Source organism: Passer domesticus, chromosome 1 (assembly GCF_036417665.1).
Source record: "Passer domesticus isolate bPasDom1 chromosome 1, bPasDom1.hap1, whole genome shotgun sequence".
Classification (NCBI taxonomy): Eukaryota; Metazoa; Chordata; class Aves; order Passeriformes; family Passeridae; genus Passer; species Passer domesticus.
Window position 1 is genome coordinate 35071688 of NC_087474.1, and position 15970 is coordinate 35087657.

The 15970-nt window shown below is 38.1% G+C and overlaps 1 protein-coding gene across 9 annotated transcripts in view; it reads right to left on the reverse strand.

Annotated features, from left to right (window-relative positions):
- Positions 1–1207: 1207 nt before the first annotated feature.
- Positions 1208–15970, reverse strand: part of TBC1D5 (TBC1 domain family member 5) — a 311934-nt gene continuing 297171 nt past the window's right edge. For all 9 annotated transcript variants that reach the window (XM_064413964.1, XM_064413959.1, XM_064413950.1 and 6 more), the window contains 3 exons: positions 11949–12028; positions 11015–11191; positions 1208–4407 (listed from right to left, as the gene is read on the reverse strand). In XM_064413964.1, the coding sequence (XP_064270034.1) occupies positions 4114–4407; positions 11015–11191; positions 11949–12028 (551 nt within the window). In that variant the 3' untranslated portion in view covers positions 1208–4113. The remainder of the gene's footprint in view (positions 4408–11014; positions 11192–11948; positions 12029–15970) is intronic.

Sequence of the window (15970 nt, forward strand, 5' to 3'; positions counted from 1 at the left end):
CTGTGCTTATTTCAGCAGTGTGGGACCAGATTCTGCTGCTCCCACACTACTGCTATCAGCTGAGTTACTGTTACTGGATTAAATCTAGCTTGCAGTTTGAAAGAGCAAAATGTGGGGAAATAATGAGCATATCATTATTATTGTTATCCTAATTTTGACAGTGTGTGTGTTGTACAACATCAGAGAAAAAGATGGTTCCTACCCTAAAGGACCCATAGTTTCAGAGTCTCAAGCTGCATCCCTTCCAGCTCATTGTCTGTTTTTAGGGTTATGCACTCTGCCTCTGGCAGGATTCCCCCACATACCTAAAACCTCCCTTACCATTTCAGTGGTTAAATAAGTCATGATAAGCAGGAAAGCAAGTTGCCTGTGTGCATGCTTCAAGTTGCTGTTACTCTAATGATCTTTTTCATGCTCTTTCATCTCTAAATTTAGCTACTAAAGCCAGAGTCTAGCAGATTGGGGGACATGGCAAACACTGATGCACAGACTGTATATAATCACTCTCAAAAGAACAGCACAGCTTACAAGACAGTGTAATTACTATTCTGTAGCCAAATGAAGTTTATTTTATGAATTTGCACCTTTTCAAGTCTAATAAATCATTAGAATCATTCATTCTAGACCAACACATGCAGCACAAATTGAAAAGTATTATTTAAGGACTGACACCAAGAATTTGAAAATCTGTTCATGTTAGGATGTATCTGAACAGATGACGTTGTAACTGCCAGGCACAAGTACACCTTAAATCTGAAATGTAATCTTTAAAATAGTTGCCTCTATGCCATTTAATTACAACATACTGGAGAATCATAGGAATGAGTTAAGAATGTGAACTTAAGTATAGAGATTCAGAAATGTACTGTACAGATACTGGCACTGTTGTTGAGACACAATGAAGACACTGCACTGAGCTTCATGAAATTACAGAAAAGTTATGTCATGGTAAATACTGATTCATTTTCAGATACAAGAAATTTCATAAAACAGGAAATATTCTATATTGTTTAGTTGAGATAAATGACAAGCAGTTTTATTCCCTGGATCCCATACATAAAATCTGATTAAAGTAATAATCAGTTTTTGTGCTTATATAGATTTAAAAGTTTTAATCATTCTAGTTCACAGAAATTATACTTCCAGTATTCTAGCCAAAAAGCTTTCCCTCTTTTTTGAGAAAACAGCACAAGCACAACCCAGAAAGTTTGTTAATTCTTTCTTTAATAAAGCGGGCTAAATGTTCTTCCAGAGTAAAGATACAAAGCTCCACAACTAAATCAATACCCAGTCAAAATATGATACTGCCTTTCTGCAGCACATACAACTGACATGCAAGAGACTTTAAAGTAATAAATTACAGATGTGAGATACAGTAAAACAGTCTCAGATCAGCAATCTTAATGCTGCATCAGTTTTTGTCAGCAATTTGAAATGCTAGTAATTTTTCTATCTGATTATTGTTATCCATGAACATTATGAGCAGGTCATTTCCAGAGAAAAAGAATAATCTTGTATTTTAAATGACAATTTCTCTTTCAGTATGTTCTTAACATAACACAAAACAGGGTGATGATGTTTTATCTAACTTACAAGTTTCTAACTTCATGAATATACTAAAATACTTTTAATTATCTCTGCACTATGATCAAATATCAGAGACAACATACTTGAGATGTGAAAGGACATGGTACAACCAAACCACATTAATTTACTGGAGTTACTCTGATCTTATTTGTATAATCATCTCTCTGCTTTTGGAGATTTTTATTATATCCCATGGCATGATACACATTCAGCTCATCGGTATTGACTGATTCTTCTTAGAAACTCCCCAAATCTTTATATACTTTCACCGCTGTTTTAAAATATGCAACATTAAAGATACAACTAATTTACAAAAATAAAAAACCTGTACAAATCGCACTCTTCCATTGGCAATGAGACTGTTCAAGAATATAGCAATGTGATCCCTGAAACAACCCACTAGAACAGAAATCAAAAGACTGATGCTTAAAAAAATAAAAAAAGAAGTAAAAACATTTTCTCCTGCCAAGCTACTGGAATCTTTGAAGGTTTATGTATCACAGAATATAAAAAATTTCTCTCTGTCCCCAGAATATTTCTTTCCTCTTTGCACAGGTACTTCTTCAAGAGCCACCCTTTGGTGATGACGCCACAAGCCTTGCTGTATAGCTTAAAGCTAGAAAAGCTTGAAAGACCTCAATAAATCAACCAGCCACCCAATCCCCTGGCATTCAGGCAAACTCAGGGCAGTAAAATAAACTGGAGACAGGCATGCATGCTTAATTCCAAAGTGATCTTTTATGAAGCTTAAAATGAAACCAAAATAAACACCTCTCCAAAATGTTACACATTTAAAATCTTTCATCTAAACAGTCGCCTGACCGCTGGCATCACTCTTTTGAAGAGAGGTGTGATGCTATGCCTGCTCATAACGTTCTAGTATTTTAACATTTTACAAGGCACAGATAATCTCTGAAGAACTACATGGTGGCTTTTGAACATGTAAGGATGGCAGCTACCATGTAATTACATGACAATTAACTCTTCAGTTCAGTCACTGACACAGACCTTGTAAAATCTAAGACCAGCAAATTACATGTCACCTCATCTTTGGGATACGGTACTTCATTACAATTACAGACTAAGCAGCAAATAACTACAATTTCATAACTTTGAACAAACACAAGCTTTGCCATGCAAATAGGAAGTTGTTGCATGGTATAAAATGTAAATGCATCTTAAAAGCAAACAATGCTTTTTTTTGCTGCTGTGACAGAGTGACATACTAACATTCCTTCTTCAAGCCAACTCTGTATGGGTCTTGCAAGAGGAGCGGTCTACACACCACCAGTTCTGTTTTGTGAATTCCAACAGAGGTTAAAGAGATCAGAGAGTATAGAAAGCCCTCCTTATCTACCTGAAGAAAGCTGTTCTTAAATGTACTATGAACTTGAAGGGAAAAAATATGCTTTTCCATAGAAGAACAAGTAACAGAGCTAATTAGAAACTTTCTGTTGGTTAACGCTGCTGCACCATTATATTTCTTGTGATTAGAAATATGGAAATCATGTAGGAATATATGTAAACAGAATCTATAGAAGATAATAGCAATGAGACATAAAGTGCTTTTAATTATGAACATTTCATTTCACTTTTGCAACCTTCCCTGGTAAGTTATCATACTCGGGCTAGCTTTAGTTCAACCAGCTCAGGTCTACATTATGAAATACTGTTATTTCCCTTGCACCTATTTTTTAACTGCAGTAATCTGAGTAAAATTAAAAAAAATCATGCCAGGGGAAGTAAAAGTAGACAAAGATAAAGAAGGAAAGAGGTGAACTGGGAACTCTCAAGGGGAAAAAGCAGAGAAAGGCAAATAAGGCTATGTTGTGTATGTCTCCATTCTCAAGGAGTTTGCCACATAAGTCTCCTGTAAGCACTGAGGAACAACTACACAAACCTCTGCCCTGAACACCCTTCAGGCTATTGCAGGATGAAAATGAAGAAACTAGGATTCCTCAAGGGAAAACAAACTTCCTACCAGGATGATGCTTTTAATCTTTTTGATACTCATTCCCTACTTCTCTAATCACAGTCTCTGAAGAAACAGTACCCTTTTCTACACAGAAAACCCAGTCAAGCATATTTTGTAAAAGGACAATATTAAATCTAGCCTGTCTTCTCTGCTTCAGATCTGATGCCAGGTGTCCACACATTTCCGTTATGGTACCTAGCATATACTATGCTATGTTTTGGGAAAGCAACAGTTCTATAGTAACAAAGCTCCTAAGTAGGGTAAGAGCATAATCAATAATAATTGTATATTAGAACTGGGTTTTACTGGGTCTTTATTTAAGGCAGTTATTAAAATGTATATATTACTTTTTGAAAGTAGCAAATTTATGTCTTTTTCTTTTGTTTTGTTTCTTTGCCTTTTTATTTTAATTTAGGCTTTTGGCAGCTGAAATGGGCTACCTTTATCTATTTTCTGTCCTTGTAATCCAAAGAATTTTCCAACCTGTGGAATCACACAAATTAGAGCTGAGTTGTAATGACAGATTTCCCAAACTCTCCCAAACTGTTTCTTTAGATGTCCAGCGGGCTTACAATAGCAAAGTCAGAATCTTTGCTGTTATTACTACTGTCATCATCAGGGCTGGAGCTCAGGTTGCTGGAGGAGGCTGAAATGGAACCCATCAGAGGGTCGGAAAATATCAAAGAAGAACGAGATGGAGCTTCTGGCTTCGCCGCTGCCTCCTTGTGTGCTTGAAGGGGCTGTGCTGGCTCTGGAACAGCACTTTTACTTCTCTCCTCTTCTTTGGAAACCATAATATAGTCATCAGCACTCTTGCTCTCACTAGTGCCCGGATCAGTTGTAGTCTGTGAAACAAGGGCACAGAAAGGACTTGAAGTGAGTACCAGTATCATCACATAACGAGGCTTATGAAGCATGTCAAGCATATGGGAATGGGACAAAGGAATAATTATTATCCAAAAGTGGCAATGACTAAATAAAGTGAAAAATAAAGTGGATATTAACTTTGGATGACATCATTTGATATTTCACAGAATCACAGAATATTCTGAGCTGGAAGGGACTCACACGGATCATCGAGCCCAGCTCTTAAGTGAATAGCCCATGCAGAGATCAAACCCACAACCTTGGCATATTAGCACCATGCTCTGACAATACTGAGCTAATTTAAAAAAGCATAAAATATAACATTCTAAAAATACTTTTTTTTGGTCTAACAGTCTTACATGTCTCATCATCATAGTGCATCCACATGGTGACCACAGCAGCAAAGCATCAAACACATACATTACAGCTGCAAGATTTTCAGTAAATACAGTGGGTTCCTGTAGTATTTAATGAAGTAATTTTGAGAAATTTTTTGCTGGTTTGCATGTACAATAGCATTTTGGAGAATGCTTTGATACAAAATTCCCTCATAAAACCCTGACTTGTAAAATCTGAACCACCCATACACCTGGTTTGGTGTGCACCAGTTTGGGTTCAAAAAATCAAGGCTGCCAGAGCTTTCGGGGTTAGTGCTGTTGACTATTTCCTAACTCTTCCAGAAAATGAGGGTCTGGGAATCCCAATTCTGTCTGGTTAGACCTTGGGAAATGTGTGTCCCTGAGCACTTAGGTAGTAGCTCAAGACCACGCATTGGTGCATCAGAAAACTCTATGAAGTCTCCGTCTTATAGTCCATTATACCAGCCACATTCAGAATCCCAGCTTTTCCAGTCAGAGTTATATGTAATTAGAAAGGGAGACTGCCATACACAATAGAATGGGATTTCTCATTTGTTGACAACTGGCAGCCTTTTAGCTTGGTTGCAACCCAAATGGACAACACTTTGTTTCCTGCTGTAAGAGCTGCATTCAGCTCCTGTCTACTGCTATGTTCCTCTGGCAAGAACATGACTGCTGTCTTGGTTGCTTCCACACAGATTTTTTTTCAGAGTAATAATGCAACCTGCCAAACAGCCTGTAGGTACAAGCATCCTGAAGTGGTGTGATGCTGAAACTAATATATTTGACTACATGAATCCAAGTCTGAGAAAAAGGAAAAGTAAAGGGAAATGTGTATGATCACATTTGTGGCAATACAAGCCCTCCATCTGTGACCCTTCCACAAAAAAAGCAAATTCATTCTGGGGTGAAAAGAGATTATAGGTATTACAAAAAGAAAACAATAAAACAAAACAAAACAAAACAAAACAAACCCAAAAAAACCCACAACCAAACAAACAACCAAAAAACCCCAACCAAACAAAAAAAAAGCAGTTAAAGAAAAGAAAAACCAGGAATAATCTGAATGAGATAAAGGTGAACCTACAGCATGGTATATAAAATTGGAGTACCACAAGCATCAGCAAGCACAACTGCAGTTACAAACCATGACCACCAGCAAAATTTATTTTGCAAAATTTATTATTACAGCTGAAAATAATATTCTTGTTTTGGGTAGTGATTATAGACCAGAATGTTCTTGTAGCTCAGGAAGCAAAACCCACCTGTGATTATGAATGACTGTAAGATGAAATGAGGGAGCTGGAAGTCTTTGGTTGTCATTTGCATAGTCATTACAAATTGTTAGATGTCACAATGAAGATAAATATCAGCTGAAGGGGAAATTATATTCAAATACAGAATTGTGCCCAAATTTATATTAATAGGGATTCAAATATCTCCCTTTCTAATAAATTCTGTAATATCCTGTTCTCATAATTTATAATTCTTGTGTGTTATCTACAAGTATGCAGGTATAATAATATTATATAATTAATATTACTATAGGTTTAATAACATATAATATTCTTTTTTGTAATTAACTGATTTTACTACTTTATAATTCAACTGGAAGTATCTTGAGTCCAAAATTTTTCCTGTCCCAATGCAAGACAGTCGTCACACTGATAGAAATTGGCATCTATTATTTTTGGTAGTAACTCTCTTTTCACAGAAGACTTAATAAAATTCATACAAAACCCAACAGATTGGTTTTAGAAAGATCAACAAGTAGTCTTTTCTAAGTGTTATCAAAATTGATCTCCAACACTCCTGATACGTACAGAACTAGAGTACTTCAAATGTCAAAAACTTCAAGCCGTTTCCATGAAGTTAAAACCACACAGTTCTATCCTACAAGGAGAGATACTTCACTGTTTAAACACTTCTGAGCTGAGGCATCATTTGTTAGTAATTAGCCTTTTGCTTTCATCTTGTCCGTTTGAAATGCTGTCTTCATGAGCTGTCAGTGAGTCAGCTGCCATCACCAGGGGGCTGAGGACACAGGCAGCACACAACCATGGCTCTGCTCCACCAACACGGAATCACAAATTAGTTGGGTTGGAAGGACCTTTAAAGGTCACATAGTCCAACTCCCACGGCAAGGCACAGGGACGTCTTTAACTAGGTTGTTGAGAGCCCTGTCCACCTGGACCACCAACGTTTCCAGGGATGGGGCATCTCTCTGGGAAACCTGTTCCAGTGTATCACAACATCCTCATCATAACAAAAATTTCTTCCTTAGATCTAATCTAAACCAACACTTTTAGTTCAAAACCATTGCCCCTTGTCCTATTGCAACAGGCCCTGCTAAGAAATTTGTCTCCACCTCTCTTTTAAGCCCCGCTTTCAGTACTGAACAGCCACAATTAGGTTTCCCTAGAGCCTTCTCTTCTCCAGGCTGAAAATCACCAATTCTCTCAGCCTGTCTTCATAGGAGAAGTGCTCCAGCCCTCTAGTCATCTTTGTCACACTGCTCTGGACTTGTTCCAACAGGCCCATGTCCTTTCTGTGCTGGGGACCCCAGGGCTGGATGCAGTGCTGCAGGTGGGGTCTCATGAGAGGGGAGCAGAGGGGCAGAACCACCACCCTTGATCTGCTGGCCACACTGCTTTGGATGCAGCCCAGGGTACAGTTGGATTTCTGGGCTTGAGTGCCCATTTGGGAAATGTCCAGCCTCTCATCCTCTAGTATTTCCCAGTCCTTCTCAAGCAGGGCTGTTCTCAATCCCTAATCTTCCAGCCTCTATTGATAGTTTTTTGGGAGCTCTAAATGCCATAGTCAAAATGCCAGAACTTTGTTCCCATCACCCCGCCCTGTACAACAGAAATATACATTCCTCTAAACAACCACTGCCACATAATTCACCTGGCCACTTTCCACACTTCTATTTAAAAGCTCTCAGGGAATGCAGTAGTGCCTCATTTTTCAAAATTATACACTTTATTATTCCAAGCTATCAAGAATAGTTTATTTCAGTCCACACAGCCCTCACACCTCCACCTTGTGTAGGGTGACACACGTCTTACTTAGTGAAACACTTGCACAGCAAGATCAGTATTCTTGTTTCTGGCACTCCCCAGTTTCCTAAATTCTGCTTTCATGAGTGTGCTTTAGTGCAGTTGAAAAAGCATCCTGCTCTTTAACAAAGGAAAGAAAATCACTCATCCCAATTTCTTGATACTGTTGAGCTTCCCTACAGTACTCTTCATGCCACCCACAGTTTTTGGTTTGGTTAAGGAGACTTATAGCTCACTGAAGTAATAGAGAAGGAGAAAAGCAGAGATATTGACCCCAAAATCCTATAAAAGGGCTGCCTGTAAATGTTTGCCTATCCCTAGCATACACTGGTATTTTGCAACTGATATTTCCAGAGGTAAAATACCTCCTTCCTTTTTCTTTCGCCTGTTTCTGTTTCAGGAAACTCATGCTGACGTGAAGCATGTTTTCTCCCATCTGCTGCCACTACTGAATAAATGAAAAATGACAGAATTATACTTCCAGTAGCTTTGAAAGTTAACAACCTTACGCCCGTTGCCATATGGCTTCTCCAAACAATTTTTCCTGATGAATATCAGCCACTAGGACCAGGCTTATTTCATTTGCCTTCACACTGTGAATGAGTTAAAACTAACTGCAAGGATACAAATCAAGAAAGCTTAGAAGAACAGCAGCTCATTTTGCCTCCTTCTTTGAACAGACATAAAGGCAAGATAATGTGTTAATTATCATTCATTATTTAGCAACAGAAGCCTTCTGTTTGTCAACTGCATGCTGCTACCAAAGCCAAACATTCCAAAAAATGCTTCATTCCTTTTAGCCTTTATCTTAATTTTTTTTGCATTTTTAATTTTGCAGCTTTCCTTCTAAAGAAGGGCTATATCCCTATCCTCATTTTGCAGAAAGTGATTTTGATACAAAAAAGAGGAAAAAACACTTTTAAAAAAAAGCTAAGATGATAAATAATTTATACTTATATAACAACCAGGCTCAAAAGAGCAGATTTTAATCTCATTTATAGAATAGCTACACCTGTACTGTTTCAGCTGTCCTAGAAAATAACCCTATAACTCCAGCAAAGAAAAATCTCTACAGTACAAATCACACCAAGTAGAATTACGGGCATTACTAAAGTCCCAGAAAATGCAAATAGGGTAGAAATTTATTTAGCAAGAAATGCATTAAAATGGCTAGAAGTGGTTGTTTTTTAATCCCTCTGCAGCTCTCGGTAAGTACTCTCAGCATGACCCAGGGCACCGGTGCAGTCCCTGTTCTTCAGCAGAGCTACAAACTTGGGCTGTGGCCTGGTGTGGGCCAGCAACTAAGCCCATCAATGTCTAATATCACAGTCCACTATTCCACAGTTTTACTGTCCTGTGTTTTATTAGAAGGGGTCCAAAGCTCTCCTCTTTTTGTTTGATTTTATGCATAGTGGTTAAAGACGAAGGACTTGGAAACAGCACAGGCTAACCAGGGGCTAGTTAGATAGACAAACTATCCCTAATTAGCTAACTAAGGATACCATCAGTCCTCCTGGAGTACCATTCCTAACACTAATCCTTTTCTTTCCATCAGAGGTGCTGTTGCTCATTATCATAATTGGAAGTTCCCGAAGATAAGAGGAGAGGAGGCTAATCCATATGAATGTGCTGCACCTCCAAACATAAACCATGCAGTGCTAATGCCTCATTAATGCTCTGCAGCAGCTCAGCTTGTACAACCTCTACTCACGTTGCTCATAGTTGACTTATGAGCAGCCTTGAAATTGTGGGAGCCATGGATGCCACTCAGTTCCTGGGGCTGGATGTATATACCCTGACTACACACTGGGATAAGCCCAGACCTCATTGTACATCGCCCTGAAAATCTGCACTGGAGAGAAATCTGTGCAGACCAGGCTTCACCTGCTCCAATCTCAATATCCAGAGAGTCCAGCATGTCCATGGTACATGGTTTAGACCAGCCTCTGGGTAAGGGCTTCTCCAGCATCAGCAGTCTGCTCTCTCACACACACACACTCCCACACAGCTTGCTGCCATGTTATATGGCATTCTACCTTCTAGTTTCTAGAAGTAAAAAATTATCAAAAAACATAATTTACCATTTTGGAAGGAAAACAAAAGGTACTTCACAGAAAATGCTAGGAGATCAAGGGCAAAAATAGGAGGCCATTATACAAACAGTCCAATATGTTGTACCAGTTTAAACTCTGCCTTTATTATAGCAGAAAGTAATGATTATAATGACAACAGCTAAGCAAGAAATTGAAACTCTCTAGCAAAGCTTTACTCTTCACCATTACTGCGTATAAAAAAAAAAATTTTGGTATTGCCTCTAATACCAAAATACAATTTAAATATATATATTTAACACAAAGTGATGTAACTCAGGGGCATCATGTGTAATAAATCAAAATGACACCGTGTCATTATTTGAAAAGGAATAAATATTTCCTGTAGTTCCTAAGTAAACTTGTCAAAAGTGAACTGACTGCAGACTCAGTTAAGACTTTGAGGTGATAATGCTGACACTGATTTATGAGTATCAGCAGCAGGGTGGCAGACTTAATAGAACTCTTAACATAGAAACGAGCAGGCACAAAAGTACTTATTTTTAAGATCACGTTTGGGTTGGACTGAGTCTTAGACAGAGAGGGCCCTTTGTCTATGAACTTGTCCTATGACTGTATGCTTTGTATGTGAAAACATTGTTTACAGATTCAAGGAGAAAGTCAATACAATGAAGTAGAAGGTAAAAGCAACCTCCTTGGTATTTCCTTTTTGGCACAGGCCATGAATACACTGCAATGCAGTTAATCAGCTCTTACATAATGGGATCCTGGAGGACAAGGACAATGAGAATTATCACGTGGGAACATTTGGTATGGGAACATTTACCTGCAATTTTCACTTTTTTTTGTAGGAAATTAATCTGTGATTCTGTGATTCAACAGTGTTAAAGAACTCCCCCCAAATGCCTAACACTTAGACTTAAATATGTGTGCAGAGCATAATGCTACAATAAAGATAACTAATCAGAGCAGGGCAGTAGCTAGAGAAACACTTTTAACCCACTCTCATATGGACCAGGAATGATGGTGTGTCCCACATAATGTCTGGACATGCTAGAGGAAGTCTCCAAAAAATGGAAGGCCATCAATGGCCTGCTTGAGATGTTTTTATTTTACCTGTTGTCCTGAGATGAACTGTTGCTTTGTCATGACAGGTCCCTTTAGGACATCACCTGCCCCCTTGTTCTGATTATTGGAACAGTAATGATCATCAGCAATAGTGATTTGCTCATTTTCTTCAGCTTCCAGCTGGCTCTGGTTGAAACGCAATGAACCTTTCAGGATATCCTTGATCTGTTGTTGAATAGGAAGGGAAAGGATATAAGTTAAAAACTGGGAGGAACTCTACATTTTCTAAAGCTCCATGCAGACTGCTTTCATACACCATTTCCCCAAAATATTTGCTTTGAAAACATAGGAAGCAAGTAAATACTCATACCTATATTGGCTAAAGATAGAAATAACAGTGAAATGTGGTTTCTGTTAGAGTCTGGAAAAAACTATCCAAGAAATCTAAAGAGAATAAAACTGTTAAGCTTACTCCCTGCCTCATTATATGTTTAACATATGTCACATTGCTCTTCATAAAATGTATTTTGAGGGAGGAGAGGGCAGTATAATCAGAGCTACAGATGCTCAACAGCATTCTCATTTTATGTATGTAGTATTTTTTCCTTTAATTCAATGATATTCAAGTGTTGTCACAATGAAATAATGGGGACATGGGCGTAGTTGTTGTCTAGCAAGTACATTTTGCATTAAGAAAAATGATAGCATGGCTTAAGTCCAGCACTTGGTGTTGCACTTTAGTTTTGATCTGAGGCCTCCAAAACTTCCACAGGAGCAAATACTGTGCAAATTGTTTGAACTCTTTATAGCTGAGTTTTATTGTTACAAATAAAAGTACATCACAAGGTTTGATGCACCAGTAAAACAGCTACAAGAAGACAAAACAGCAGTATACAAAAACAATAAAACAGGAGTAAAAAAAAAGAGAAAGGATTAATAGCTCTGAAGGGCACAAGAACGTTAAGCCAAGCAATAGTAATACCTGCTTCAAACCAGCCAAGGAAACCAGAATTTCATCTTCTTTTTCCAAGCGTTCTTGCAGAATGACTTCCTGAATATTTCCTGTAACATCAAAAGAAAGATAAAGAGGGAACACATCCTAAATAAACTCAAACGTGCTGTTACTTATTCCTGACTGATGCTTTCAAAACAAACTTCTGTGACCTGCAAACACAATTCTGTACCTAAACCTAGATACTGACAACCATATTATCTGCAGAGGTGAGGCCAGCCTGAGCCTGGCACTGCTGCCAGGAAGCCTCCAGCAATGCTCTGCTCCGGCAGGACTTCTGTTGTCCCTGTGTACCAAGGAACTCAGGCTACTACTGGCTCTTAGAAGACCACACCAGCCTCTGTGTTATGCACAGTTTTGAACTTAAAAATGCTTTGGAAAGCATTCAAAAACAGAGAAATCTGCTGCATCTCACAGAAAGGTCTAGGTAGAAGCACAGCAATCTTCATTGTGATCCCATGGCCACTGCAGATGCTGGAATACTCTTTATAGAAAGACTACAAAAAGTTTAATTCCCCTTCTATTATCTTCTTTTAGGTAAAAGACCCAGGGCCGAGAGAAACTTATTTGACAGAAGGAGCAGTGCAGTACCGATACTTCAGGAGACTCTTGCCTTCCATGGCCACAGCATGGTCCTTCAAGGATGCATTTCACTACCCTGGTATAGAGTGCTTGCAGGAAGAAAGCCCCAGGCAATTCCACACTCCAACACAGTCCAGAGAAACTACAACTCCAATAACTCTGCAGACTCAGTTCATTCTCTGGTCTCCCAGCTCCTGCTTTCCTACTCTTTAAGAAAACAGCAAAGATTCCTAGAGACAGGTTGGCAGAATGAGATGGTATCTGTCAACTAAAATGACAGACCTTTGTGCCACTCCTGTCTTACATACACAGACTGAGCCCAAATCCCTCAGTGACACTCACTGGGGAAGAATGCTTTGCTGCTCACAAGTATGTGTATCCCAGGTACTTCACAAGTAGAGCTCTGTACAATTAATCCACACCTGCATTGCATTTGTTTGTTTTTAACAACATCCTGCATGTTCAGGGCCCAAATCAGTGAACTGCTGTTAACAGATGATCCTGACAAGGACAAATATGATGATACTGCCAACTCTAACACAATATGAAGTTTCAAGTAAAAGCATTAAGTAATTTGGTATGAGTTTTGTGTTTACAGAATAAATAGCAATATAATGAGATGTGGGAGACAGGACAAGAAGAAAGATTAGAAGTGGAGAGGTAGATTTAAAACTTGTCTATAAACACAAGTTTGAAATTGAGTCGGGGCCAGAAATCAGTAATGGGTATAAAGGAGGAAGAGAAAGGGAGCAGAAGAGAAAGAAACCACACCTAAGTACTAAATGAACTGCTAAAAAGCAATCTGAGATGCAGAAGGAATGAAAGAGTCTAGAACCATGAAAGGCAACAGCTGTCAAAAGTCAAAGTGATGTGATCAAGGTCAAGAATACCAATGAAGGTACCACAACTCAGCTTTGCACGAGCATCCTCCCCGAACAAGGAGATCTATGCTCACATTATTTACTATACTACAGTGGCAATGTCCTGCAGCAATGTTGTACAATTGTCAAATTGTTGTACAATTGAACAATTTTACATGAGAAAGACACTGCATTATGAAGGGCAGAAATAATAAAAAACAGATCTTTCTGCAAATATGTAGCAGCTTGAACTGAGAAAATCCATAATTATTGCAACATTTTACTTGCTTTTTTATTTTATATCTAAATTGTCTATTTTCTCAATTTAGTAAGTAAAATATAGTAATATTTATTTATAAAAGAATAAATTACATTCTGTTTTCCACTGTTTCAAAGAATGTACGATTTCCTTATTTTAAAAGGTCCAGAATTTGAAACATCAGAAGTCCAAAGCCTTCATAGGCAGGACAGCCATGCTTGACCGCAGTCTGAATCACCAAATTCAACTGTCTTTCCATTTCTCAGCATTAGAAAGGAAAGTATTCCATAGTGTGTGACCCTCACATAAACGAAGCCATACATTAAAAAACTAGGACTTAGTTTGCACACAAACTAAGCAGATGGATCAAGAAAATAATTCAAAGCAAACCTCCAAGCTGTTGAAGACTAAATGAAGGAACCATAAAAAACTGGGACAACAAGAGCAAGAAAACAAAAGCTGAAAGGTATTCCACATTATATGGAATTACTCTAGTATTATTACTGACCTTTAGAGATGTTTTGTGAATCAGTATTTAACAAAATAAGGAAAATAATTTATCATCACTGTAAAACCCAGCTGAAACTGTGTTTGATGAGCCAGTACATTGATAAATTTCTAAAAACTTATGATAGTTACCCAGCCAGAAAAATTAATAGAAATGTTTGTATCATCACATATTTACTTTAGCAAGATTAATGCCAGATTTTAATATTAGTTTCAGAGGAAAAAAGATTAGGAGGAAAAAGGTAGGAAATTCAGCCAATAAGTAGCAACTGAGGCATAAAGGCATAAATTGGGATGTCCTTCTCTTGTGCAATGAAACAGAAGGAAGGTAGAATTCCTTGTGGAATTGGCAATGAATCCTTTTCTTAAATATGTCCTTGAACTGCTGCCCTCATCTCTTTTGAACGCAAAGTTTGTTAACTTTCAAATGAGTGGAACCCAAATTTACCAATGCTCATTCTTCTTCCTTGCCTAGTGAGTAGGGAGGAATTAAAAAAAAATAATCCTTAGATGCGTGAAGCACACAAGCAAAGTGATTTTGCATGAGTGCCACCTTGATCACATCCTTCTGCTGGGACCCTCCTTTGAAATCCACATGGACTGGAAAGAGAGCTGGGAAGAAGAGGAGGGATGGCACGAAAGTTGGTACGAGCTCTGCGCTGCTCTCCTGTGAATGGCTGCACCAGGGCACAGCATCCTCACTGGAGGACTCTCATCCAAGGTTCTCCCACTGCTGGGGCGACCTCATAGGGCAGTCAGTTGCTGAGATGAAGAGGGAAAACAAGATCTCCAGTGCAGACAAAAAGCTTATTTTACCTTTCTGTATCTCAAAAGGTACCCTTGCAACTGGAAATACTTCAAAAGATACTATTTCAAGAGTGCTATTTTGATATATATATTGATATAATATTACTCAGCTGAAGGACTTACACTTTAAGCTGAAATGTATAATTTAATAATTCTTCCTTCATAGGAGATGTTATTGTACTTGAGAGAAGTGCTTCATGTATATGAATGAATTGGCCACATATTGATTTTTTTTACTTATCTGCTGCATATCCACCTTTTTTTTTAATAAAAAAGCAAAATCTGAAAAACCCTGCTGATGTCAATTTGGAAGTGAAAACACCTTCTTACCTTTAAAAAAAACCCCACTGATACAATGAATCAAACAGACTATGTGATTTTATGTTATTCAAAACTGAGTCCAGTTTCATTCTGTGCTATAAATATCCATCTGTTGGGATAGCTGTTGTTATGCAAAATTTATCAGAATCCTATTGTACAGAGAAAACTAAGGTTAAGGTCAAATATTCCTGACTGCCTAGTTTGTTTTTTTTTCTTTCTTTCAAGATTTCATTTAGCTGATGCCAAATGTTTTCTGCAGAAAAAGACAATATTTCTTTATGCAATGAAGTTCTTAGTAGAGGAAAACAAAAAGTGAATTTTGCAACTTCTCACCTGGTGGTCAGATCACTGCTGTGAGATGTACAAGATACCAGACTGCCATTACAACAGTCTGGATTTGTTTCAAAACAGTGCTAACAAACGTCTGACTATCACAAAATGAACTGTCATACGCTGACAGTGAGCCTGACTAAGCCTCAGAAATACCAGAGCTGTTAAACCAGTTGTTCTCTTCAGAGAGTCAGCTACATTATCTACTTTGATGGATGCCCTCAAACCAGATTCACATCTCAAAGGATGACTTTTATATAATGAATTAGAATTAATTTGGGGTACTTATTCTTAAATGAGCAGACCTGTTTAAGTCTGATAGATAC